Source organism: Scatophagus argus, chromosome 8 (assembly GCF_020382885.2).
Source record: "Scatophagus argus isolate fScaArg1 chromosome 8, fScaArg1.pri, whole genome shotgun sequence".
NCBI classification, from domain to species: Eukaryota; Metazoa; Chordata; class Actinopteri; family Scatophagidae; genus Scatophagus; species Scatophagus argus.
The window spans coordinates 23,317,520-23,344,619 of NC_058500.1; the positions used below are offsets into that span (position 1 = coordinate 23,317,520).

Consider the following 27,100-nt stretch of genomic DNA (forward strand, 5'->3'; position numbering starts at 1 on the left):
ATAGGCCTATATTTTCCAAGGCTGAGTCAGCCTGTTAGCAGTCAAACCAAAGAGCCTACCTGATGCTATCTTTCTTTTGAGTCAGTCATTTTGAGACTCTTAGCCAACATCAGCAACAGTTCCAGACCCAACTCAAGTTGTCCATGGATAATTCAATTCAATTCAATTCAGTTTATTTATATAGCGCCAATTCACAACAAAAGTTATCTCAGGACACTTTCCAATTTGAGCAGGTCTAGACCAAACTCTTTAATTAAATTGTAAAATAGAGAGAGCCCAACATTCCCCCTTGAGCAAGCACATAGCGACAGTGGTGAGGAAAAACTGCCTTTTAGAAGGCAGAAACCTCGGAGCTGACCCCGGCTCAAGATGGGCGGCCATCTGCCTTGACCGGTTGGGTTGAGAGAGAGAGAGAGAGAGAGCGAGAGAGAGAGAGAGAGCAAGGGAGAGAGGGAGAGAGGCAGAGGGGGTGGGGTGTGAGAGAAGGAGCACACAAGCAGAGATGCATAGCAGCAGTAATAATACCAGAAATATCGGAAATGTAGATAATGATAATGACAATGAAGTATACAGAAGGTATTATGGTGATTTTGATAACAATAGTAGTAACTGTGCTGTGATAATATATGAAATTATATTATTATAAAGCTCCTTTCTTCAAAAAATATAGCACCTAAAACAAAAATGCAAGCGTTGTTAGGAGAGGCAAAGAGGGATCCAGATCCTGTAACAGCTAGATGTGCAATACTGAACATACTGTATGTGAAGAAATCTGAATTACAAGTCAAATTATGTTAATTACGTTATGTTGAGCTCAATAAAAGACTTCGAATAAATAGTAGTAGTAGTAATAGATGACATCTAAAAATGTGTCTGTCCATATTAATGTTTCGTTGGCCCATGAAAAATTGTACAAAGCATCACAGTTTTATTGTCTCAAGAGTGCGCTGCGGTTTAATGTTCAATGTCCTCTAGTGATGTCACTTGAGTCAGTATTGGTTGAGACATTAAGTACATTTTTGGCTTCATGCCCCACTGAGTAGTAGAATGCATCTGTATCCAGGTTTTCCATTGCAGGGAGGTGGTCAGGATGAATGGTAGGCACACAAAGTCAGAGGCTGCCACACCGAAATAAAACTTGTGATTCTAGTTTGTTGTGAGATTTAGTCAACAAAAATACTTTGGTTAAGGTTGGGAAAAGACACTTTCAGTTGGAGGAACAGTCAAGAAATGTCTGTCTGTAGCATGCAATTTTTCCTCTGATTCTGATTGTATGATAATCAAAAATCAGTTTGTGAAATACTGACAACAATTCATCTTTAGGATACGTGTACACAAACTTTCCATATTTAACTCGTGCTGACTCTCAGGAAAATGGACAATACGTGCTTAATTTTCAAATTTCATCAGTATTTAACAAACTGCTGTAATACTGTGTCCTTTATGCTGGACAAATTGTATTTTGTGAAAAATTGTGATTTGTAATACTGGACTATAAGCTATGCATATGAATTACCTACCATGGCAGAGTTTTGCACAGCCACAGGAACTGTCTCGTATCATTATTCCATATTATTACCCCTTACTGACACAGTTCATGCAGTTTCACACTAATTAAAGTTCAGATAAATGCTAAAACATTGCTTAACTAGCTCATTTGTTCTGTTGTCTTGTCAACTGTTGAGTAGCACTGGGTGTTGAGCACCTTATAGGCCACAAGAGTGCAGGGCACACTAAGAGGATGTGCTGGTATTGAGTGGAAGTAAAGCAATTAATCAGTAAAGATGTGTATCGTTCCTCCAGTTTTAGACGTCCACTCATGAAATTCTCTGGCTTGAAGGCTCCATTGCATTGCACTTTAAATAACAAGAAAACAGAATAAGGTACCATGTCCAAGAAACGATGTTCAGTTTTTGTCTCGTGTCTGTGTTGTCTTGTGATTTCCTGTTTTATTTTGTCACTACTTCCTGTCTGTGTCTATTGTTGTCAGCTTTGTCTGTTTTCCCTCCTTTGGGATTACCTGTCTCTGCCCTGATTGTTTGCACCTGTGCCCTTACCTTCTGTGTCTATAGTCTTCGTCTGCCTTTGTCCTGTGCCATTTTGTCTTGTCCCTTGTATCAGACAACCAGCATCATCTCCATGCCATTGCCATTGTCACTACCAGGAGTTGTTATTTTGTTACTTTGTTCAAGTGATTTTCAATTTGTTATCTTAGCCTAACATGAGTCAAGGGAGTTTTTTGTTTCTTAGATTAGTGAAAGTTTTTTCTTCTGTGAAGAGTGATTTTCAGTTTGTATCTTTTGTGAATAAAAGTTTTATTTTGAAACTTTGAGAATTGTGCATTTGGGTTCAGCTCTGTAGTTCAGTCATGACATAAACAAACATATGAGGCATCTAAATGTAAAAACAATAGTGTAACAATGGTATAAAACCAATAAAAGCAAAAGCCAAAAATAAGGTTAAAAGCAGTAAATATAAAAACAGAATATGAATGGAAAGGGAAGGCAAACAGCAATAAAATGTGCAGAATAATTAATCAGATGTTGTACAGATATTAGATTGCACTTTTGTGTGTGTGGTAGCTCATAGGAACCTATTGGGTCCTGACCCACTGACTCAGTTGTTGACTTCATTGGTTGTTGTTTATTTCATTTAAGTGTGTATGGAAATTGAGTTCAGTTTTTGCCTATATGTCTGGCCTGACTAGGCCAAATGACATATATATATATATATGACGTATACTTTGTGCAGTGTAGTTGACATTTTGAATAATTTCTGATCCACACAGAAAATGAGATCCACATTGATGTATTCCAAACAAATTCACAGCAAACATTGTAAATATTTTCCAAAGCTGACATGGTTCTCTCTCATATACGGACTTCGAATGCTATCATATCTAAATCTGCATAGTCTAAACAGTAAGTCTGTCATTTTACTCCAGAAGTCCAGTGATACAAACTCATCATGTCCTTTCTGATAAGCCGAACAAAGTGGAGTAGGTCATATAATCACATAATCTTTAATGTACAGTATGTTACATAATGACCAGCCTGATATCAATTTGCTGTTTGATATTATTTATTTATTATTTTAGCTCAAGGATATGGACAGACCTTCAAGATGATAATATGGATGTTTTGAGGGTTCAAGCCAAGTTAATCAAATTGTTAAAGATGAGTTGTTTCCAGCCACAAAGGAGTGTCGAGTAGGAATATGGAGCTATTTTGTTATGGCATTTAAGTGGCTGGTACTGTAAATGAGTGAGTAATCAAACTGTGTTTCTATACACACCCAAATGTTCCTCAGCAGGAAAATGCAACTTAGAACAGAAGCAATTTTACTCGATCCACTGACTTTTTTTCTCATGAGATTTCACCATGCAAGCACCTGACATACAAGCCTTTGGAACCTGAGCTTGGCCCACAGGAAAAATGATTAGGATTTGTCTGAACTGCCAGGTGAAACTTCGCTTTTTCTGTGATATTGGGATCGATGTTGTAGTTTATTATTTGTATCTGTTCAACTAAACACATTATCTGTATCCCTTAATTTGAAACTTAACCTGAAATTGATATGGGTTGATCAGAAGTTGCTTTATTTATTAATTATTAGAAACTGAATTTACTGAATAGTCTCAGAATTAAGCTTCAGATCAGAAGAGTAAAAGAACTATTTACAGAACAAGAGTTGTATAAACCTGTATGAATGAACTCAAATATGATGAAACTACAAGGCACTTGCAGCATCATACTTGACTAAGATAACCTACAGATTGAGTTCCTACATGAAACTGTTCGCAACAAGGTCTGTGGTTTATCTTGAGTAACCCTAACTTCATAATTTCTGGAAAGAGAAATTGTTGATGATTTTGTCAAATGTATTTTATTTATTAGTCCCAACTACTTTCATTATATTCAAGAGAAGGCAGACATCTCTGCGGCCAGTATCTCCCAAACTCAGCAACTCATATCAAAACAGTGTATATGCATGAAGAGGTAAGAGGAAAATATGCAGCTGATTTTATTGTGTTTTGTTTTTTTCTTTTTTGATGAACTGACCCCTCATTATTTCTCTCCTCAGTGTTATGTAGACGTGGCTAACTTTTTTTCCGGTCTTACGGAGTGTTTCCTTGCTGCGCTGTGGTGCAGCAAACCTGAGATTTTTGTTTTTATTTCCATTACAGTACAGTAATATATATGGGTTTCTCATATAAAGAAACTCTGAAGGAGATCATATAGAATGTTACAAACACTCAACAGTTTTGTAAACAGGTTTATAAAGAGTTTTACACACAGGTTATGAAGGTATAATATAATATATGATTACGTCAGTGTCATATCTCTGTCATATCTCTTCAGACTGATGTGTTCCTGCCTGTCACTCATCCTGTGCTGTGATAAAGGACAGACTGGATCAGAACGTCACTCAGCCACACAGTCTGGACATGTTAGAAAAGGGCTAATCTGAAGTCCTTGTCCCACTTGTTAGGGTTTGATCATGTCTCCAATCCAAAAGCATGTTAGAGATAAATCACATAATGCCTGTTGACGTTCAAACATCAGACAGCAGAGCTACACCTAAAGACAGTTCTTACTCTTTTCACTGCAGAATGAACAGGTTTGTGGCAAGTGACATTTATCTGGACTTGTAAAATCTGTCAAAATGTGCTTTGATAATATATGAAATTATTTACACTGGCATGATTTGGTGAGACCAGGCTGGTGAATCACAATCCAGGTGCTTCTTCACTTTAGCAAAATGCCTGTTTGCATTGTTGACATCTAACTTCATATTGAACATATTGAACCTATTGGTCCTGTCACTATGGCTCTGTGATATGACTTTATAATTTCATCCGCTGATTGTGGGAGCTTTTTCTTTCTACTCTGACATATTCATTAACGAGCCCACAAACAGGTAGTCTTGTAGCGATGCTGACTATGTAAAATAAATTGCTTGACAAATACCACAAAACTCCTGAACATTCATCACGTTTAAACACTCGTAGTGACAAGCCTCACAGAAAGGAAAAAGAGATTTAGCACAAGAATCCAAAAAAGTTCTTGCATGAAGTTTAAGCTTTGCAGAAATATTGGGCAGAAGTTGTAAAAGCAACAGATAAAAGAAAGGTCAAAAGACTAAGTGATGTTTACAAAAATGCCACACTTATTCCCAGTCATACTCAGTAATCTGTGTGTTTACATCCTTATTAATCTTAACAGTGTACCCAGCGACTGATCTCCTGTACACTCGTGTCACTGTCATGTTCACTCTTACGCTGTGCAACACAACAAAGGGAGCTCAAGTCATGTGGTGACAGTGCCTGCACAAACAAGACACACACACACACACGCTCACACACGCAGTCGTGTTTCCATCACTCCTGGGGACATTACATACACTTACATTCATTTCCTGGAGGCTTAACCACCACCTAACCATAACAATAAACATTACCTGCCTAATCCTAACACTCACCTTAACCTGACCCTAACATCACCCTAACCTTAAAGCAAGTCTTCACTCTAATATTTCATCATTTATGTTGTGGGGATTTGCATTTTGTCCCCATAAGTAACAAGGCGGGTCCTCACGATGTGACTGTGGAAATGGGAACAGGAATATGCATCCGCACACACGCACACACATCCCTGCTTTGTTGAGTTTTGCTCTATAAAGTGTAGGACCAATGATCCAATGAATGAACTAAGAGTTGTCTCTGTCACTGAGGGGTGCATCAGAGGACAACAGGACATGGAATACAGAGCTCTGCTGGAATTAATTAACTACAGTAAAGCATACAAAACTAAAATTTACATATTATACATTCTTCATAAACTAGAAGAATGTATAATATGTCATAAATCAGCATCAAAATACATCATGATCATCACACTGGTGATGATCATGATGTATTTTCATTTGTGATGCATTCCCACAGTAATAGATCTGATTCTGCACTGACACAGACTTTATTCAATGTTGTGTGTCCAGGCTTCAAACCTTGTGAGTAAAAAGGAAAACCTACTTTTCCAGTTAACAAGTACACACGTATGTACTGTAGCAAGTAAGAGCTGCAGAACAAAATCATTTCTTTTTATCATTCCATACACTGAAACTAAAATACACGCAGAGGATTCTCTCCATCCCGCCAGCCTGAATGCCCAGACACGCACTGGGAAGGTTTGTCATCTTGTCAATACTGCTTTACTTATTGGCCAGAACACATCAACACCTTTCTGACAACATATCCTACTAAAAAAATTAGAACAAGCTTTCATAACCAAAGTATATAAAAACAACTAGAACACTGAATGCCAATTATATTCATTCACAAGTCAAGTTGCAGTTTATATCCAATTCTGTCCAGACTCATGTGGTGACTCACAGGAAGCTTCAAGTGACTTCAATGCCTTAAATATGGATGTTCCTGCAAAGAAGTTATGAATTCTAAAACATGGATGCTTAACACACATGTTCAATCCAGCAGCACAGAAGATCCATACAACCAGCACAGTTTCAAGGCGGAAACACAAGATTAGTGTCACCAATTCAGTATCCAACCAAATGTGAAATATATCCTGTCTCTGCAAGGAGGCATAAAAACACAAGAAACAGACTTGGCACCACCTTAACCCAGCGTAGAATCATGACAGTTTGTGAACAGTGAAAAAATATGATGTATAAGATTTGTGTAAAGGGACACAAATTATTACACAAATTATCGCTATTTTTTTCATAACTCTCAGCACTCAGACTCTTTGGTGCCCACACCATGTCTATTTGACTGAATGGACTGCTGTGACACCGGGCTGCTTAACCACATGCAAAAGAGCCAAAGACAAAGGGCAGGCCAGAGGAGAGTGTCAAAATCTTTCAGTGGATAAAAATCCTGATGGTGCTTTTGTGTGCCATCAGAAATTCAACTACAGGGCTTAATTAATGCCTCACATATACATTAACTGATAAGGAAATAATCACAGCAGGTTGTGGGCCTTCCTGATTTGACTGAAACTCCTTTCACAGCAAATGGGTGACACCCAGCCAGGGATTCTACTCTGCTATCATTGTTAGGCTACAGCTTATTTACATACTCACTCAGGCCATGTGAGTCTACTCTGTTCTAATACAACACACTGTGTGTCCCACTGCCTGTGCTAATGGTCCAGCGGAACACACACACTGGCTTGTGTTTTCACTTGTGCAGATTTGATGAGAAGGCAAAATAGTTGAACAGGTGGTTGGTGGTTGAAGGCCAGTTTTCCCTACCAACTGAGTCCAGTATGAACACTCAAGATAAAGACAGTCAGTCCAACGCTGCAGATATGACAGTGGGACTGTGTGCACTGTAGTCTCACTGTAAGGAACAAAAAGATCCGAAAAGCTTTTTTTTTTTTTTGTTATCACTGTGCAGTGATGTCTCAAACTGGCTCAGGCAATGTGACAAGGAAGACTGGGCAAGGGATTCGCTTTAAAAAATACAATACAATACTCAATTTATTTATTTTATATGGAGGTAGAGCGACCTAGAGAGAAGAGAGGGAGCTGCGTTAGTGAGAACGAAGCAGTGAATCACAGAAATGCAGTGTTATTTTAAACACCTGGTGCAAATCCAAAGGCCCATGCTTAGATGTCATTATCCACATAACACATTTCTAAAATTCTTAAAAATTCAGTAATGAAATCCATGCAATCCCACCTATCTCTGTAACATTTCCCTGCCAGGCAATATGTATATAATATGCATTGGTGCAGCTTTAGTGCTGGCTGTTTGCTGTTTGCAGCTGTTTTGCTGAACGGACCTGCAGATAGGGCATCCTTCAGCATCCTTGACAGACAGACAGACAGACAGAGGCAGAGGCAGGCTGACCTGATGACAGTCTATTAAAACAAAAGACTTTGCACTTAAAAAAACCAAACAAACAAACAAACAAAAAAAAAAACAGATATATCAGACTGTGACCATTTTGCAAAAATGCCTGTGAGAGTGTAAAGCCAACACTATGTTAGTGTTTCTTCTGCCAGGGTTTATAATATCAAAACTAATTCTTCTTCTGGCTTCTGGTGGCTGAATAGGAAATATAAAAACTACATTTCACATTACATCAGTAAGTATCCCCGTTGTCTCTTACCCTTTGCCCGACTACACCACCTACCTGTAACCCCCTGTGCATTGTGTATGTACACTGTCACCTCCAAGTTTCCAGGAATATACAAATATGAACAAAATTATCACAGATACCCACAGTTACACAGATGTATATAATTATACAGTTCCTCATTGTGTCCTCATTGTCACTGTGCAATGATGAACAGTGAATACAACTGTATTTTAGTCAAGAATATAAAGTAGATGTCATGTAGATTTTGAAGTCTGTATGAAAGACATGTTAGCACATTTTTATATGAGACTTACTGAAAACAGAGGAAAGATACAGTATTCCTTCACCTCACATTTGTTAGGCTTCTCAAAATTAGAAAGCGTGCAAAATGTTACCAGTCTAACAATTAGCCCTTTCGGCTGACAACAACAGCTCACTCATGGCCATGAGAATCAAATGTGAATGAGGACTTTTTTAGATTAGCTCTGCATGGGAAGAGGTGGGAATGCATAACACTATCTGGCTGTGATGCAAGCAGTCACAAAGAGAAAGCTCTCCTGGACTGTCTTATCGGGCCGATTGTGAACAGCTGTTACTATGTTGTGGAGTCAAAAGGTCAGAAACACCTTCACAAGCTGAGAAAAGGCTTTTCAAAGAGCTTGTCAAGCTTAAACCGGATCACATCGAGATGTCGGTTAGATTCATTATCATCCTGGAATCAGAAATGTTAAGAATGCTAAATTCTTTTCTAAATTATGTTCACACTTACTCTACTGAACACAGGGAACTTGGAAATACCGCATTACTTATTCAGTAAGGGATTACAATTTGGAATTTAGTAATTACATTACAGATCCTGATGCCTGTAGTTAGATGTGGGAATAATATCAGTTCTGTCATTCTACATTCAGTGGAGACCCTGGACTGGGGATGTGGTAGCTTGGCGCAGAGACTGGAGGCAGGGGCAAGTGGGTTAGCGCTACTTAAAGAGGAGAAATTCAACTCCTGGTAATTGCAAGGTTGTCTTATTCTCGTGTTTTGTCTTGGCCAGATTGCTAAAGTAAATCTCTCTTGAGGAATTCCCAAGTTTTATGGAGTTGGAGGGTGCAGCTGAGGTCAGGACTTATGCAGAGCTGTGTGGACTCACCGAGGCTGTTGATGGATAGTAAATCCCTCAAAACCCACCACAACATCCTGTTTCATATTTCAGTGTGTTAAAAGGTGAGATGTATGTGGAGGATTTGAAGTAATTTAAAGCACCTTTGATTAGCTGACAGTAGTGAAAAGTAATGAAACGTATTACTTTTGCTGATAAGCAATTAGTAAAGCAACAGAATTATTTCTGAGTACAATTACAGTTTCCAAGTCACTTGTTTAATGAAAAAGTATTATTCTATTTCATCAAGAACACTGGCTTTTATTTAAAACAGCATTCATTAATATTAGCTCAGCTCTGCAGAGCTTCATCAGCTCTTTCATTTGCTGCGTAGAGCTAAAACAGAACTAAAAAGAGAGCAGGGCTACAGTCCTGTAAGCAGGCTGCAGAGCTTCCTGTCCAACAATCTCTGTTAGGACCGTGAGATGTAACCTTGGAATTAACACTGATTGCAAAAAAGGCTTGAAAGAACCTTCTGTTTCACCTATTCCCGAAGCTTTTTCCTGTGATTGCAAGGTAAGGCTCGGTCACATGCTGCATATGAGCATTGCAAAATATGACATACTTTGTTACTTTTTTCTATATGTGTCTCTTTCAGTCTGATCAAAAATCTAGTCACATCTTGTCTTTGTCTTCTCAGCTACATGCAGTCGTGGATCAGCGGTTAGGGTGTTGGACCCGTAACTGGTGGATCACTGGTTCGATTCCCCGTCCCAGTGTCCATGGCTGAGGTACCCTTGAGCAAGGTACCTAACCCCCACTGCTCCCCGGGCGCTGCACGCGGTCGCCCACTGCCCCGGGTTTGCTGTGTGTGTGTGCACGTCACTTGGGTGGGTTAAATGCAGAGAACAAATTTCGTTGGAGTGAGTTCCCTCCAATGACAAAATATGTCACTTTTTTTAATCTTTACATATGCAGCACTGTCCCCCCTCCGGTCCAGAAGGAGTTGGTAAACCACCTGAACGTGTTTGATCTCTGACAAAAATACCAGAAGAAGAAGGATAACTTAGAAGAATAAGAAGAACAACTTGGGTTGCAAGACTTCGGCTAGGGCTAACAAATAACTCATCAAACACATAAAAAAATGTATTTATGAATTGTGATGTGTGAAATGTGTGAATCATCTTCACTGCTCTCACTCATGCCACACCCTCAACTGTACATATAAGTGCTCAGGTTATTCAGTCGTTGAACTGATCAGAAATCAGATAAACATTATCGCAGTTTGGTGCACTTTGTATTCGATTGTGCAGAAATGATTGTGCACTCTCCCTCTCCCACTCTCAGTCACTTGCTGTTGGTCATTACAACATGGTTGCATGCACTGTTTGCACCAAAATGTTTTGCTGTTGACGGATAGTTGTGACATGTGACATCTCATCTTATATCAGATCCCCAGCTGAGGGGGTTATGGTAGCCTCACAAGCTGTCTGTGGAGCAGTCTGAAGAATCAGCTGTGCCACCATGCCCTGCAGTCCGAGTTGTGTTTCCTAAAATTTGATCAATATCCTGTCCTAAATCTGCTCTGTATCAACACAGCTCTGTGCAGGCCTTAGCCATCTGGTTGGCAATGTTGTTACATTCCAGCTGGAAGTATGAGTTAACTACTCACATCAGACAAGTACCTCTGAACTCAGGTACCCTCTGAAAAAAGATCAAGAAATCTTTCTGCCCAGAATGAGGTGCAACATTAGTACTGATACAGCATCTCTCCTCTAAACCAGTGAACTTTCAATCTGGGATTGAGTTCCACAAAATGAAAACCAGGACTTTTCTTCTGATCACAGTATAATGCTTATTAAACACAGAAGAGCCATTTGTTTTATCGGGCTGCTCCCCACAGAGGGCTGAGATGGCCTTCAGAACTCTTGGAAGGTCTTGGATAGAGATAAGAATTTCAGTCATGTCCAAGTAAAATGAGTCACTCCATGAAATGAAGCTACATGTCAAAATAAAGGTCAGTTCTTGTGAAATAGTGTATTGTTATAAAATCTACTTCATAACAACTCAGCAACATGGTGAGTGAAAATTACCAGAGGGAGAATGATGGTTTAACCTCACATTTTTCTTTTTTCTTTTCTTTTTTTTTCCTTTCTCCTGCAAATCAAGTCTTAACAACAAGAACATTACAAAAAACTATAATGTTTTAATATTTATTATAGTATAATGTTGTCATAGTGAAATAAATAACATCCATCCATTCATTTTCTGTTGTGCTTATCCATCAGGGTTGCATGGGGGGTGGGGGGCTGGAGCCAATCCCAGCTAATGTTTACATAAAACACGTCACATACAAGATTTGCAGAAATAAACACCAACACTGATAATCTAAGATAAAAATCAGTACAAATGACGTAGATATAATTTGTATGCAAAATTTCACACTGCATAAAGTAATTAATTCAAAAGTGTATCAAAAATGCATTAAGAGATGAAATATATTGTATTCCACACTACATAGGCTTGACAGGTGTGTCAAATACAAGTAAAACATAAAATGTAAAAAGTAAGCTAATATCTCAGTGATGCCTTGATTAGCTCTCTGTCAAAATTAGCAAACAAATAAGCATGTGTAAGTAGACATATTATCAACTAATCTGACCTATACAGCTCTTTCCCTCTTTAGGAATATAAAAAACTGACTGTACCTGCCCAGCAAACAACAGACAGGCTATGTTAGTGACTAAAATGTGAACACATTTGGTAACTGAAGAGAAAGTTATTTTTCTCAGAAAATGGCCAAAAAGGGCTACCATAGAAGAGAGTGAATATTGGAGCTACATTCATCAACTGGTCACTAGTTGTTAACACATTCATTAAAACAACTTTAGTTATAAGGTGACCAATACGTTAAAAAAAAAAAAAAAGAATAAATTATCATTATCACTTTGAATACAAAAGAAACACAAGGAGGAACCAAAATCTCACTAGGGTCTTGGGAATTCAGACTGTTGGAAGCTTGGGTTTGATAATTTGCGGCAGTGGAACAGGCCTAATAAACAGTTGGAGTGAAACTTGCTCTACCTGTTCCAGAAGTAAGAAAACCTCATATGCAGTCTCGCTGGCATTTGTCATAAAGCATATTACTAAAAATCATATGTCATGTGGTGCACTCAATTTGTTCCAGATGCTGATAGTAAACCATACAATATTGTTGTAAGTTTAACATTTTGCAGCCTTTAACAAAAGCCATTTCCAAACAAGCCTATGTTGATCTTTGCTGAGGTGAAGTTCCTCCCTTTCCAGTGGACCACCAGAGGACCTCATTTCAGAAAATGTCTGTATGGTTAGTTAATGGTGAGACAAATAACTTTTTGACCCCGTTCGAAATGTTCCACGAATTGGATATATGATGTTTGTCAGTTTCCAAGACTGTGAAAATAGGTAATTAGAAACACTAAACACTCGTCCCATGTCAGATGTCTGTTTACACTTGGAGCCGAGCACCTACAATATGCTGCCAGTGGGTGTGATATGTCACCTGGCAACTCGGTTTCCCTCCAGTTCTGTTTGTGATTTTGGACCTCTTTAGTGATCCTTCACAGAAAATTTTGTTAAGTTCATAGTACAGACATCAGTCTTTCAAACTTGCTATGTCCAGTCCAGACACTATAAATATTCAGCTATTCACAAGGTCAAATGTCATGATTCAAATCCCATCATTCTTTGAAGGGGACTTTTTGAGGCTGAAGGTGACCTGGTAGTTGTATTCTGTACATTAATCTTCTTGCGTGATGATGAAATTTTGCTTTTTTGTCGTGGTGAAGGCTGTGATTTCTTCCTATAAGCTTCCCTCTTCAGACTGTTGGGAGCCCCCAGTTGCTCTAAAAGTCTTTTCTGAAATACTGCTTGAAACTGCTGTGCCTGCAAGACAAAGATAAGAATACGAAGTTCATTTGAGGACATGCAGCCTGGCTGAAGCGGCAGGTAACCTTGGCCCTGAGTGGGACTGGCACTGATCAGCTAGGATTTATCTTGGATATAAACTTTATTATGGTGTACTTTTGGTTTTAAATCAGGTACTGAAGGCACTATTCTTACATTTTTATTTCCAGTTTATGTGTATTGTGTGCGGGCCTAGTTCTCATATCTGCACTATGTTAGTACCATAATGTGCATATTTAAAAAGGATGACATTTAGGTGTTCATTCAGCACTCGAACAAAAGCTGCTGCTGGTAGTGTCCTGTACACCTGTATGCAAGTGAACAGATTCTTTACAACTAGCCAGTATCCATAAATGGCAAGTGGCTTGTATCTTTAAGGACATGTTAGCAAACTTACATTTGTTAATATTTATGTTCTTTTTCAGATTGTTACACTAGACTATAGCACTCATTCTCTGTAATGTATTTATGTTTTACATGAGGGTTTTACCCGAGCCAGGATATACAACAATGATAGCAACCTTATCTCATCCATACAGGGTTGGGAGTATAAAGCTGTTAATAATACACTGGTATTGGATATTTACTGGCAAGTATTGAATCAATAATGGTAAATTCACTACAGTTTTTGGTTTCTTGTGGTCGTTGAGTTTGCTTTAGATGTCATTACATCAAGCTCCTGTCACGTGATAACAGGTGGTTGTAATTTAACAAAGATTGTAACCCTGGCCATGGGTCAAGGACTGCCTCTGTGTAGAGGCTGCATGTTTCCTAGAAACTGAAACTCAACTCTGAGACCCGGTTTGGGCTGGACCAAACTTATGCTGAGTCAGGTTGGGTTGGGTCCAGTACTGACTGTCCTCAGGACCCTTTGAGATTTGAAAATGTATTCAATGCATGTCAGGTTTGGTTAGGATTTCCATGGGTCTACATGGGTCTGTTTCAGATTGGTCACATGATGATAAGTGAGCCAAGTCCAGACAGGGCTCAGGCCTCAAGGACCACGAGATGCATTTGACAGTCTTAAAAGAAAAGCTATGTGAACCTTGAGTTATGGCTGTATTGTACAGCTATTGAACAGGCAGAGAATAAACTTTCATGTTCAAGTAGTAGAGGTCATACCATGACCAGCTGCGCCGTAGTGTGAGATGCTGTGGTTGTGGCTGGGGAAGTCGTGGTGTCCTGCTGGTTCTTTGGTTTAGCACAGTACATCTCTAAATGTTGAAGTTCACAGCCGGCTGGCCGACAGCACTGGTCCACTATCCCCTTCCCTCTGGGCCGAGCTCCATAACCAGACCATGTACCTTTACCTGCAGAGAGTCATGTCAAACATGAGATTCTTTTCCCTCTTTTGGGCCTCAGTATGTTCCTTACATTAAAAAAGAAAAACGATCAAGCTTGAATGTCCTCAGAAAGTCTCTTGCATGCATAGTAGCAACAGATACCTGACAAAGTCTGCCCCTACCTATTGTAATAGTCATTATACAGTATACAGTGCAAGTGCAAAGATTTCCGTGAAGGTGGTGTAGACAAGAGACATTTGGGGCATTAAAATCCAAAGGCTCTTTTGATATGCTATTTCATGTCAGTCTGACAATCTTCAATCCTCTGAACAAACATGTCGGGCAGATAAACACTGCTTTTGTTAGTTGCCACACATGAAAACCTGTTGATGTTGTGTTAGAAGATGTTACAAGATGATACAAGATTGACCTATTCCTGTACTGTAGGTTAGTACTGCTTGTATTTTTAGTCATGCTAGCAGGGAGCTCCATGGATTGCAATGTTGATCATCAAATACTGAGGGAATCTGAAGATTTTAACAGATCTGAAGACCCTAAATATTTCATGATGCCCCTGATTTTTCCTTGAAAGAGGCCATAATCAAGCAGAAGATGTCATAGGCGAAGTGTATACTTTGAATTGTCTTTTTGGCTCATCTGTCTTAAACTCACCGTGCCTTCTGTCTCTGCAAATTCGCTGTCCCTCTCTTTGTTTTTAGTGTGAAAGCTGTGCTGGTCTTAGATAACACGTATTTTAACAATAAAGCTATCACACACTGAGGCACAGTGTCCTGGTGAGTGTGTTGCCATTATGGTGGATTTCCACCACTCTGATAGCAGATGGAGAAGGTGTCCTTGGTCAAAGCAGGGGAAAGGTAATCAAGTAAAAAGGCCTGTGGGTAATTCTCTGTGTGCAGTGTGACAGAGTTTTGTTCTTATGGTAATAAACTTTTGAAATTAAATGCAGCTATGTACCTTACAGTATCAGGTGCAATGTCTGGGTTATTTTCAATGCACCACATGCTCCACCAATTAGCTTTATATGTTATGATGAATCATTGTTCTATTAAAATGTATTTTGCCTGATTTCAGTGTCATACTGCCTTAAAAGTTGAGTTTGTTTCATTTGCAGTACAGAAGAATAATGTTGTGGCTAGTCTTCATGTAAACAAAAGAAGAGGTTGTGTTTTGTTGTTGTGGAGCTGATAACTTGCTCAGAGTCACTGCAGTGTATTCATGTACATGATGACCATGATCATATCTGTGTTATGCACTTCTGCTAGTGGTTAGCACACGGGGTAAAGTGACCTTGATGGCATTTGGTCCTGTCAGCTTTATTTGATGTAATAAAATACATCAGAAAAAAATAAAATCAATCTGCTTTTTCTCATCCATTCCATTCATTAGCGATAGCCGCTTATTACTGTAGAGGGTCGTGGGAGGCTGGAGACGATCCCAGCTGACACTAGGTTGACACACAGACACGAAGAAGCTCACTTTCACACCTACAGGCAATTTAAAGTTGCCAGTTAATCTAACTTACAGAAGAGACTTGAGAAATCTGTGCAGACACAGGAAGAACATGTGAACTTCACACAGAAAGGACAGACAACCTAGGCTGTTTTGAATCAGTTCTCCCTTACACTGCTAACAGAGCATAGTAGTGATGCAACATACTGAATTATATTGCTCAAAACTTTAAAAAACAAGGTTACACATGCAGTCCAGATAAAATTATATTAGTTTGATCACGGTGTGGCAAAAAAATGGATTGTGTCCAAAAGCGTTCATAATGTTCAGAAAAAACCTGAACTGACAAATGATGAAATGATAATATTAAAGCACTCTCTCTCTCTCTCTCTCTCTCACACACACACACACACACACACACACACACACAAGCCTGAAATATACACAGAATCCATAGCCATGTAGTTGCTGGGGAGAGATGTTAGAGTGAGGGAGCTGCCAGGTAGTCAGGTGCTGCTATCAGTTAGGGCTTCAGTATCCTTCTCAAAGGCAAGTGCCCAGGAGGTGAACTGGCACCTCTCCAGCTATCAGTCACACTCCACTGTCCAAGCCCAGTCACCATGGATTGAGCCTCTGCCGCCCCTCCGGAGGGGAAAGGTTTGAGGGGAAGGATCAAAGAGAGCATGATTTCCACATGTTCTGCATAGTAAGGAGACAGTGTCACTCTTCCGGATGGAGCCTCTGACACACACTTAGCAAACAGCTACGGGTTCCACAAGTGTGTTTTTCTCTGCAGGTGTTTCTTCACATGGAACCCGGCTGAGTTTAGGTTAACTTTTAACTGATTTTATGCTGATTTGGTGGAGGTCTGCTGGAACAAGTGCGAACCTCAGCTATTGTTAGACGGTAAATAAATGGTACCGAGAAATCCACTTGTGTGAAAAAGTGACGCAAGAGGGGTAAGAAGAGCGTCATAGTTTGAAACTTAGGTCAGCTGCTGTATTCGACAGGTTGGGCAGTGAGGACATGTTGAAAATAAGACAGATATGAAGAAAAAATTGGAATTACTGCCAATGAATGACACATCAGAATGTGGGGGGAGGGAAATAAAATGTAGTTAGACTTACCTAAATAGATTCCACGATCCCCACACACAAATATGAGGTCACTCAGGAGATCAGACCCACAGCGGAGTCTGGCTGCCTCAGAGGGGAGCGGCCAGGCTGCCAGACACATGGAGAACACACACACCCGAATGCACAACACCTGAAGATGGGGGGGGGGGACTGTCAATACACGAACAGAATACAAAGCCAATAATGTACAAAAGAGGTTGACATGCCATCATATAGTAAATAAATATCTCTGCATTGCTCTCATATTCATTTCATGGAACAGAGACATGAAAAAGAATCAAAAGACCAAAGAGACAACAACAACAACAAACCCAGTTTAAGCAAATACACACAATACACATGAGACATCTCTGTTTAAGCTCTTTGCTTTTGACATGGTTACTATGAGTGGTGACCACAAACATAATAGTTACCTTTTCCATAATGAACCCCTCGTTCACTTTTTCTTGCCATTTAACCGTGTTATGTTTGGGGCTTTCTGCTGAGACCACAGGACTGTATTCTCAGATGTTTCAGATGTGACTGCTTCAGGCCAGAATCATAAATTATAAAGAAGGATTTCTGCTTGAAGTATTTCTTTCCATTTCTTTTCAACAAACTTCAGAGAATCATGGAAGGGGATATGTTTATAGACAACCTAATTGGACTGACGATCATTAGTAACTATTTTAATTTTGATTAAGTTTCAGAACATGAAGTAATGTTGTTCCTGCTGGAGAAATGGTTACACCATGACTGTGTGCTCTCTGCTTTCATATTTAATGGTCTTGTGTCAGAGTGGCCATACTGTGCAGCTGATGTGCAGGGCCACTTGATAGATTGTGCTGCAACTAACTTTTTTAGCAACCAATTTAGGTTTTTTGTTTCTGGGGCATGACCCAATCCAGCAATTAGACTGTTGTTAAATTGTAAATTAGATTATGAGTTATACTGCAGATTGTAATATATTTTAAGTAAAGGGAGGCAGCGCACTGCCAACTGAATGAGACATTTTTGTTGTGGTGAAATATAACAAGTGAGCAAACCATATTGACTCCAACCACTAAGAAGAAGATGTTGTTGATGTGGTCAGTACAGAAACTTGAAACTGTCTTAATATTTTTCTATTAGATAGATATCAGTTATTATTGCAACATTTACAATATATCAGTCTTGTACACCTCCACCTCCACTGTCAGCATCTGAACTTGGTTGACAGCTGGAGTCATTTTGATTATGAATCCATCAGCGTTTCCAAAAGCCAAAGTCATGTACTTAAACTGATTATTTTGTTAGAAAAACAGTTCAAAATCCAAGTTGCCCTGTTTACAAAGAGATTAGGTAATAGTTGTTTTACGGCTCCATGGTTTCTTAATAATTTCCTAGTCAGTTTCCTGAACAGAACTATTACTTGGCATGACTTAAGGCAAAACAAAGGCAGGTAATTCTAAGCATTTGTTGAAACAAGCTTTCATTTAAAGAATCAATCTAAATTCAGTGAAGTCTGTGAACAAACGCCCCATTTTTTGCATGTTCAGCTGACCCGTTGTGTGCTGCATTGACTGTTATCCCAACCAAATGGCAACAAAGCACCTTCCTATTAATTTAATAACAAATGAGTTCCTTTCTAGGATTCAAGGGATTTATAGGAAACTAATGGACCTATGAAATAAAAGACAAGAGGACACAGAAGAACAGAAATTTTTATCAGACACTAACAGTTACTATCAAAAAATAATTTCAACTAGACACAGCAACTTTTGTGAGTTCAGGAAAATCAACGTGGCAAAACCAAAGTCTTACCTTCAGTGCTTGCGGTCTGGCAAAAGGGTGGCATGAGGAGTGCATCCTGTCTGTGTGGACTGGCTTTGGGAGACCTGCAGTCTTATAGTAAGGAGCAGGATGGGAGGACCACAGCACCAAGGTTTCCTCCCTCCACTCCTCATACTGTTTCACAGTCAAATCTCATCCAGAACTCATATCAGATGATTTAACACACTATCACTGGGGATGAACTTGTCCTGCTTCGTTCCCACCATGTTTGTAACAGAATATTTATGATAGTCGCTAGCATGGCTTGCCGACTTGAGTGCATACCTCAGTTCTTAAGGTTAACTGTTCCACAATAAAACCTCCCTTCATGAAGGTTATAATGTTCACGTTGTGTTTAACTGTTTCGGAGAGATGCTGATTCAACTCATGCTGGAGGATGTAGTTTGTGGCATGATTGATATGTGTTATACTGAGAGACGCTTATAAGATAAGATAGGCCTTTATTAATTACAATTATTAATAAAATTCTCATAATATATATATTATCATAATATAATATTTACACTGCCCACATTTACAGAAATGGGGTGGACACAATAACAGAAACACCTCTAATGTTTAGGTAGGTGCTATTCATTCTGTATGTGAATAATGTACAGTAGGAACACTACATTTTAATTCTCATTTTAATGACTGATGTCTTATTAGAATTGGTAGGATAGATTTTTAACCAAGACCTGGTTGGTTATTAGCGTGCACATTAGCAGCATATCAGCTCTTTATTATTCATTGTAAAAGCTGATACTCAGTAAGAAGTTGTTCACGAATTGGGAACTTATTCTTTGCTCAATATGGGTCTTATGAAGTGGTAGTACGACAACAATAGTCATTCTTCCTTACTAGCTTATTAGCTTTTTAGTGTTGATATGGTGACTACTGGATTTTAGTGTGATTGCATATAAAATCGATGCAAAGACCCCACTGCACATGAACGGAGTTATAATAAAATTTAATACATATTTTTCCTTTTTAAACCATCTCCTCTATAATTCTTGGATATTTGCAATAACAGAAACATATCAAATGAAATTTCAGTTGAAAAAGTGAATGTTAAACATGAAAGATTACAATTGATCAGAGGCACAAGTCCATTCTTTTTACACAATGTGAGAACACAGGACGTGAAAGTCACCAATACAACAGTCAAACAATAGTGAGAACTGAGAAAGCCCCCCCTCCACCCTAAAAAAACAAAAACAAACAAAAAAAAACAGAGCAGAGCACACACATTACTCTATTGTACATATAAGGTTCCTACTTTCATAACCATCTCTCTACTAAGTCAGATAATAGTGATGATCCTAACATAATGGTTTGCTCTCTTCAGCTTCAAAACCACCAGAATAAAGCATTCAAAGACTCCAGTGTCTCCCGAGGGCGCTGTGTGAATTCTGATAAATGTCTTCAATAGAATGTCCCTTTCATCAGCATTGAACTGAAGATTATGACATTTGAAATGGGAAGAAAAAAAATTTAAAAATCTGGAAATGTTCATCTATAAAATAATAAGACTGCATTTTGGACACATTCACACAAGTATTCACAGCTCTCCACTTGAGATCGGATCACTCAAGACACGTGTTAAAACCACGTCTGAACAGGATCAGACTGCAAGGCCACATGGAAACTTTGGTCTGTTGGCAGCCCAGGGAGAAGAGTCAGGTGTCACAAAAAAGTGCACTCGTTGTCTGAAGCATTGACTGTATTTGAAGATGGACAACATAAGAGCTCCCCAAAAGTGAAACCATCAAGCACCAGTCTAGGTCATAAACACCTCCCTCTCAAAAGCAGATGGAACATGGGCCAATTTAAAAACAAACGCGTCAAATACATTTTTCACAAAGACGGTTTCTGTCATTTTAAATAACTCTTATCACACTGATGTGTGTTCAAGTTTTTCTGATAAGTTGTAAAAAAAACCCCAAAAAAACAGTAAATGAAATGTGATGATTGACAGCCCAGAGCAGCTCGTGCTTGGCTCAGGCTACTGCACATTCGCAGGCTCCAAAAGGAGTAAGATGGCAGCACTCGTATCTGGTATGTTTTAGCTTCATTTCTGAGTAAAGACATGCCATTAATCTTAATATATGTCAATGGTCTGGCTTTAGGACTTTAAGCCTTAAGTTTTGATCATATTCTGGTTGTGGCATGGGTCATGAGTACATGAGCTATTCACATTCCTTACATGATTGTAAAGGGGTTCAGCCTGATTGAAATCATACACTTCACACAGCGCATCGTTCAGGCTGTGCTAAAATGCAGGGTGAAAAGTCAAAGCATTTCATTTAGCATACCAAACCCCCCCTTAAAAATGTTCCTGATTGCGATTTCTCTACTGGGTTAACTCAGCAGTTTGAGGATGCTAACCCATTTTTAAATGCTTTCTAACAAACCTAAATCAACCTTACTGTTGCTCACTGTGACTCAGCTGTCATTATGACGCATGCCGAGAGCAACCTCTTCCTGTCTGAGTTTGGCCTTCAATTGAGCGATCATCTCCTCTTGTTCCAGCTCCGTGAAGTCACACTCCTGCTGTATCGATGCTGGAGCGTGAGCTACACCCTCAGACTCTCTCCTGGTCCGACTCTGGTTGCTACTTTGCTCCACAATACCAACACTGTTGTCAGATTTACCTCTGCCCATGTCGTTCTGATTGGCGCTCTCAGATCCTAGGTCCTGTATCTCACTGTCACTTATGGCAACCTGCTCCTGCTCCCCCTGAGGCTGAAACCAAGCTGGCTCGGAGTCTGCTGCTTCCTCTGCAGCCTGCTTTCCTCTAGCATCCTTACAATGGCTGTGTACGTTGTGCACACTGTCAGTGGACTGAGGAACAGCACGCGCAGTCTTGCATGATGATACATCCCTTCCTTTGTGCAGAACACCCTTTCTGTTTTCACTCTGTGTTACCTTACATGAGTTGAGTTTCTTCTTGGAACTGTTGTTATTTAGCAGCTTCTGAAGGGGCATACAAAGTAAAATCACATAAGGCTTATGTCCATTTTTTGGGATTCATAGTAATGGTACATGATAAACCAAAAGTCCACAGCAGAGGCTGCTGTACTGCGGACACAAAGTTTTATTTCTGTCTGGTATTTATTGGTTATTGTGAATGAGCTACCTTTTAACTTTGAGAAACAAGTTATTTTGTAATAATAATTCATTTTATTTATATATCAAATATATCAAAGCACTCAAGGTTGCCATACATCAAAAACAATAAACAACAATAATAACTAACAATGTCAATAAACATTGGAAAAGAAAAGCAACAGATAAAAACATGACAACAGTAAGTACAAACTGAGGATAAACTACTATGCAGTAGTCATAAGGAATAAGCTATTCTGAATAAGTGAGCTCATATGATGTTTTTAAACATATATTTCTGGATCACAATTGATCCAGAGTCACTGTGTCACATGTAGTAACTACAGTAAGAAAAGCGCTACACCAATAAAGTAGTCATTCTTATTATACTCACCTGATCTGTCTTTGTGTGAACATCCTTTGGCTGTTTTGTGGCAATTTGGGGCAAAATGATACGTAATCTCTTCTTCTGTATTTCTCTGTCTGCAGGTTCAGCTGAAGCCTGGGGGGACTGGCGCTGCGGAAGGGTAAACAAGTTATACACAAAATGTTACTGCACACAAAATCTCTTTGACAGAGGTACAGTCACACATCTACTTTACACCGGATACTGTCTAAATGTGCTTTATGTATTGGCAATTTTCACACATTCATGCAGTTATTACAACATTGGTCTGATTTTAAGATAAGATAAGATAAGAACTTTATTGATCCCGCAGGAAATTGTTGAATCTAGTGTCACAATATCTATCCGACCATCTATCATGACCAAATACCTGCAAAACTTGTGATATTTCCATCAGCTTTCATCCAAGACTGTGAATGTTGTAAACATGACCTGCTATTCATCTGCATGTTAACATTGTCATTTTGGAAATCTTAGCATACTGACAATGCACCATTGTGTTAAAATACAGCCTAAGGTACTACAATGGCTGTAGATTCTTGTTTCACCTCCAGAACCAAAACTAAACTTGTAAAATGATAAGCCATGTTTTCCCAGTTTTAGCTTGTTGTACCCGTTTGCTGTTGTGACTTCAATCTAGTCGCCAAGTGAAATGTCATGTTACCTTCTGACTTTGAGATGACATGTTTGATGTTGAAGGAATGGCAGAGTGCGAAGCTTGCTGTGGTTCATGTACCCCTTGTTTACTCTTTTTTCGACTGGACTTCCTGATGGACAAATAAATGCGTCCGTGGTAGATGACGACAGCAACTCGGTAGGTCTGCAGTGCAGAGGTTGGAGGCAACATGGATATCTGAGATATGTCCTCTGGGATCTTTTTCCCAGGCGTGGTGTCCTTCAGCACCTTGAAAGCTGCACGATTGGACGAGACAATAGACATTCGGAAGGGACCAGGTGTAGCCTGAAACACTTTGCCCATCAGCGAAGATATGTTTTCCATCAAGTTGTTTTCTGCAGTGGAGGATGTTTTCTGGCCTTTCCTCCGTAGGACTGCTGGGCAAATCCATATGCCCTCTGGAGATTCCGCAAGCTTCCTGGGGCCCTCGCTGTCAGCCAGGGAGAGGCCCATTCGTCGGACCACTGAGTTTGGTAAACTCCTTATATCAATGTTTTTCACTTCAGCCTCCACTGGAATGTAGATTTCAAGACTTTCAAGAAGATCCATGTTCTGTGTATTTCCCTGTGAACACATGAAGAGCTTATCAGTAACGCTGCAGGCTCCACACCAGCCACTGTTTTAACACACTGATTTTTATAGACCATTTCCCATTATTGCCTTTCAGCTCAAAATTATGAAACGGGAATGAAATTTGTGGATGTGTATCAATAATTAATACTTTCATACAGCACTTGTTGGTTAACCTTTTCCTAGTCCTCTGTCTCATCAACAGCTCCATCTGACCGCAACACAAAAGCACCGATATTTAACTGAGGAGGAAGAAGAGGACTGCTTTGCCGCAGTTTGTGGATTGGGTGGGCTGAGTCATAAACTGGGATCAAGTGAGTCTCCCGAATAAAGTGTGCACAAGGCCCATATGCAGTCTGCTGACATGCAGATAGAATCTGTCAGGATCTAATGTTGTTCCGTGTTCTTCTACACATTCAAAAGGCCACACGCAGTCCAAAATACAATGCGGCTTTGGATGATATCAGAGCATCACTAGTGTGTAACAGAGTTCACACACTTTGTGAAGCCACCTTTGTAGGCACATCTTACTGTGTGAATAATGAGACCTTTAAACAGAAGGCAAAATACTGTGCCATGACCAGTTTTTTGATGGTCAGTGGTGCAATCGCTCTCTGCAGCTACACCTCACTTTAACAGTGACATGCACATGGGCACACAGATGGGCACAAGTGCATTTGCTACTTACTCAAAGTGGGAGCTTTGCATGAAAATGACAGCCGTGCTGGTCAGGAACTGACAGTGTGCGCCACTTGCACCGGGTAGAAGATAGAGCCCTATGCCAAACACTGCACTGGTATACTGAATTTTGATACTAGACGTCACACTCGACACAGCAACAGCTCTGATTGCGCCCCCATAAAATGAAAGTGTAACAGCACTGCAAACCATCAGGACAACTAAAACATTGTGTTTTTATTTGTCACGATAACCATTCAACTCAACTGTTCTTCTAATGCTTCACATCAAGACTTCAACCTGGTACAGCTTGAGAAAACATGGCAGTAGTTTCAGAAAACCCACGCATGCACAGGGAGAACATGCAAACTCTGCACAGAAGGACCCAGAACCCAGACCTGAACCTGGAATCCTCTTGCTGTGAGGTGACAGTGCTGACCATTACACCATGTACAGGAACTCTGCAGGTCAATGAGTTTAAAAGGTTTGAGTGGACCAGCAAAGCCAGAAACCTAGCCAACCCTACTGAATAACTCTCAGACAAAATGAAGAATATGAACTGAAATTATTCTGGGCTTTCAAACTTTAATAAACAGATGAATCAACAATGCAGAGCAGTTGTATTGTTGTCAGGTCTTATCCTGTGCTATCTCCTTATTGTGACACCAGGAAAATGACTTAGCAAATGAGCTTACATACTGGACACTGACGTGCTTGGTATTTGGAGGATTTTGTGAGTTTTTGTAAGCTGTAATTGTGTGTGACATTAATTTCTGTATAGTGAAGGTGGAAACAATCTGCGAGAATAATAATAACTTAAAACCATAACAGCTCAGTTTCATAGTTTATATTTGAAGGAGTCCTACATGAGACATTGAAGTTTGACTTTACTCTGTCAATGTTGTATATATGGTATATTCATTTAGTCAAACAAGACAGCAGGCTTGTTTAACATGAGCAGCCCGACACAGCAGCTAATTTCCATGAATGACGGTGTGTGATTTTGTCTGCCTTGTTTTACAGGCACTTGAGACATGGAAAATGGTGGGACAAAGATGCTAACAAACAACTTGCCAACAGATCAAGCAGAGCGCTCAATGGGACTTCTTAACTCATGCTATTGATGAAACTCGCCAAATGGCTCTGCAAAAGTTTTACATTACCACTCACAATTAAAAAGGTATAGTACACAGGATTTTTCTGAAAAAAAAAGTGAAGGAGAAAAACAATCCCTCTCAATCATCACTTAAGACCCACTGGAATGTGGAGGTGTCTGTCTCTACAGAGAACATTGCCTGTATTTTCTAAATTTTTCTGGACATTAACAACCCTGGAGAACAACTGATCATACTGACACTTTGGATTGGGTGACTGTTGAGTCATGACAGTGAAACATCTGACTCGCTCACTGCACATTTGAATAATATGCAAACAGCAACTGAGTAATCCTGCATTGTATGCCTGTAAGTAGATTAGTCTTTGATTCATGGCAAGAAAAAAAAACAAGTGTCAGATAGTATCAGATGTTTCCTGCACAATTTAGCTGAAGTATAAATGAAGAACCCTTATTTTTCACATTTATACTGAAACAGCCAGGGTTACTTCCATGGACGGTGTTCAATATGATTTCCATAAAGTAATGACTGGACTTTTATTTGAGCCAACCTCCTCTGAAGCAACGAGGACCACTGAGCTACTACCGCCATCGCAAGTCAAGCCAAGCCAGCTCCGAGCTGTTCAGGCCTTTAAATTCCTCCCGACAGCAATCGACTAATCTCGTCTACTTTCAAAGGAAGCTCAGTACATCTCCAGCAAGCCTTTGGGCTACAGGGGTGTCTCGGCAGCTGACAATAACATCACGCACCATCGTCGTCGTGAACGCCGGGTTTACAGGAATACTTTCGACAGTCACTAGAAACTACTTAAAATACCAACGAAACTGAGAATTAAGGTTTCCATAATAACACGTACAATCGCCGATATTGAATTAAATAACGTCAAATAAGTATTTAAAACATTACCAACCTTAGTTATATTTAAAAGGACAAAATTGTTGCTCATACCTTGATGAAATATTCGTGTCAAGTCTCAGAGACACCGGCTGTAATATTCATTTTCATTTCCTCGGAAATCAACGAGATTTCCGGCCCGTACTCTTCAGAATAAAGGTGCAAGAACCCCTTATCCCGCACCGGACACAAAATCATTTAATTAGTAGCATTTGAAAGAAAAAAAAAACAACAACAAAAAACGCACGTCTTTCTCATCCTGTCATTTGCCGATGTAGTACACGAGTGACACACGTCTATTTGACAATTCCTTGTGTGTTCCCAAATATTATCTTTCAGTTATAATCTGTAGTGTCTGCAGGATCTCAAACTCAGCGTGATACAGTACGAAGATGGTACTTTAAACTATGTAAGTATTGACTGGAAAGTGACTGGATTTAAGGGTATGCAGTTTTTCCTTTAAAACCACATAATATGTTACGTTAGGCACAGGCCAGCAATTGTAAAATGACATGTACGCTATTCATTAGCAATTAAAATGTGGTTAATTTAGACACAGCTCTGACTGGTTTGTTGTTTTCGGCCAATGGAACAAGGGAAGTATAGCATAATGCATTTTCTGCAACCGGTTTCTTTATAATCATTTAGTGGATATTACAGTAATTCTGTTATTACTTTTAGATAAAAATCCACATTTTTATTCTGAAGGCTGACACACCTACGTAGGTCTGACGAAACACATATCTTTGGAAAGGAAATAACCAACCCAACATCACGCTGCTAAAAACATGTAACAATCTCAACCCAATTAATATACTGTCAATTTT

General features: G+C 39.5%; 2 protein-coding genes across 4 annotated transcripts; both read right to left on the reverse strand.

Moving 5' to 3' along the window:
• Window positions 1-11,097: 11,097 nt before the first annotated feature.
• On the reverse strand, window positions 11,098-19,227 carry igf3 (insulin-like growth factor 3). Of its 3 annotated transcripts, XM_046398086.1 has the most exons (5): window positions 18,818-18,852; window positions 17,449-18,676; window positions 17,027-17,165; window positions 14,269-14,456; window positions 11,098-13,125 (listed from the first exon to the last, which is right to left on the reverse strand). In XM_046398086.1, exons 2-5 carry the CDS (start codon window positions 17,455-17,457, stop codon window positions 12,904-12,906), a joined length of 558 nt encoding a protein of 185 aa, XP_046254042.1. In that variant the 5' UTR covers window positions 17,458-18,676; window positions 18,818-18,852; the 3' UTR covers window positions 11,098-12,903. The 3 variants fall into 3 exon arrangements, with proteins under 3 accessions (XP_046254042.1, XP_046254041.1, XP_046254040.1); XM_046398085.1 differs by having other exon boundaries at window positions 17,449-19,227; XM_046398084.1 differs by lacking the exon at window positions 17,449-18,676 and having other exon boundaries at window positions 11,099-13,125; window positions 18,818-19,226.
• Window positions 19,228-19,777: 550 nt separating this feature from the next.
• Window positions 19,778-26,470, reverse strand: si:dkeyp-110g5.4 (uncharacterized protein LOC561637 homolog). Its single transcript, XM_046397999.1, has 4 exons — window positions 26,328-26,470; window positions 23,005-23,580; window positions 22,329-22,451; window positions 19,778-21,802 (listed from the first exon to the last, which is right to left on the reverse strand). The coding sequence occupies exons 2-4, from the start codon at window positions 23,563-23,565 to the stop codon at window positions 21,272-21,274; spliced, it is 1,215 nt and encodes a 404-aa protein (XP_046253955.1). The 5' UTR covers window positions 23,566-23,580; window positions 26,328-26,470; the 3' UTR covers window positions 19,778-21,271.
• Window positions 26,471-27,100: the final 630 nt, after the last annotated feature.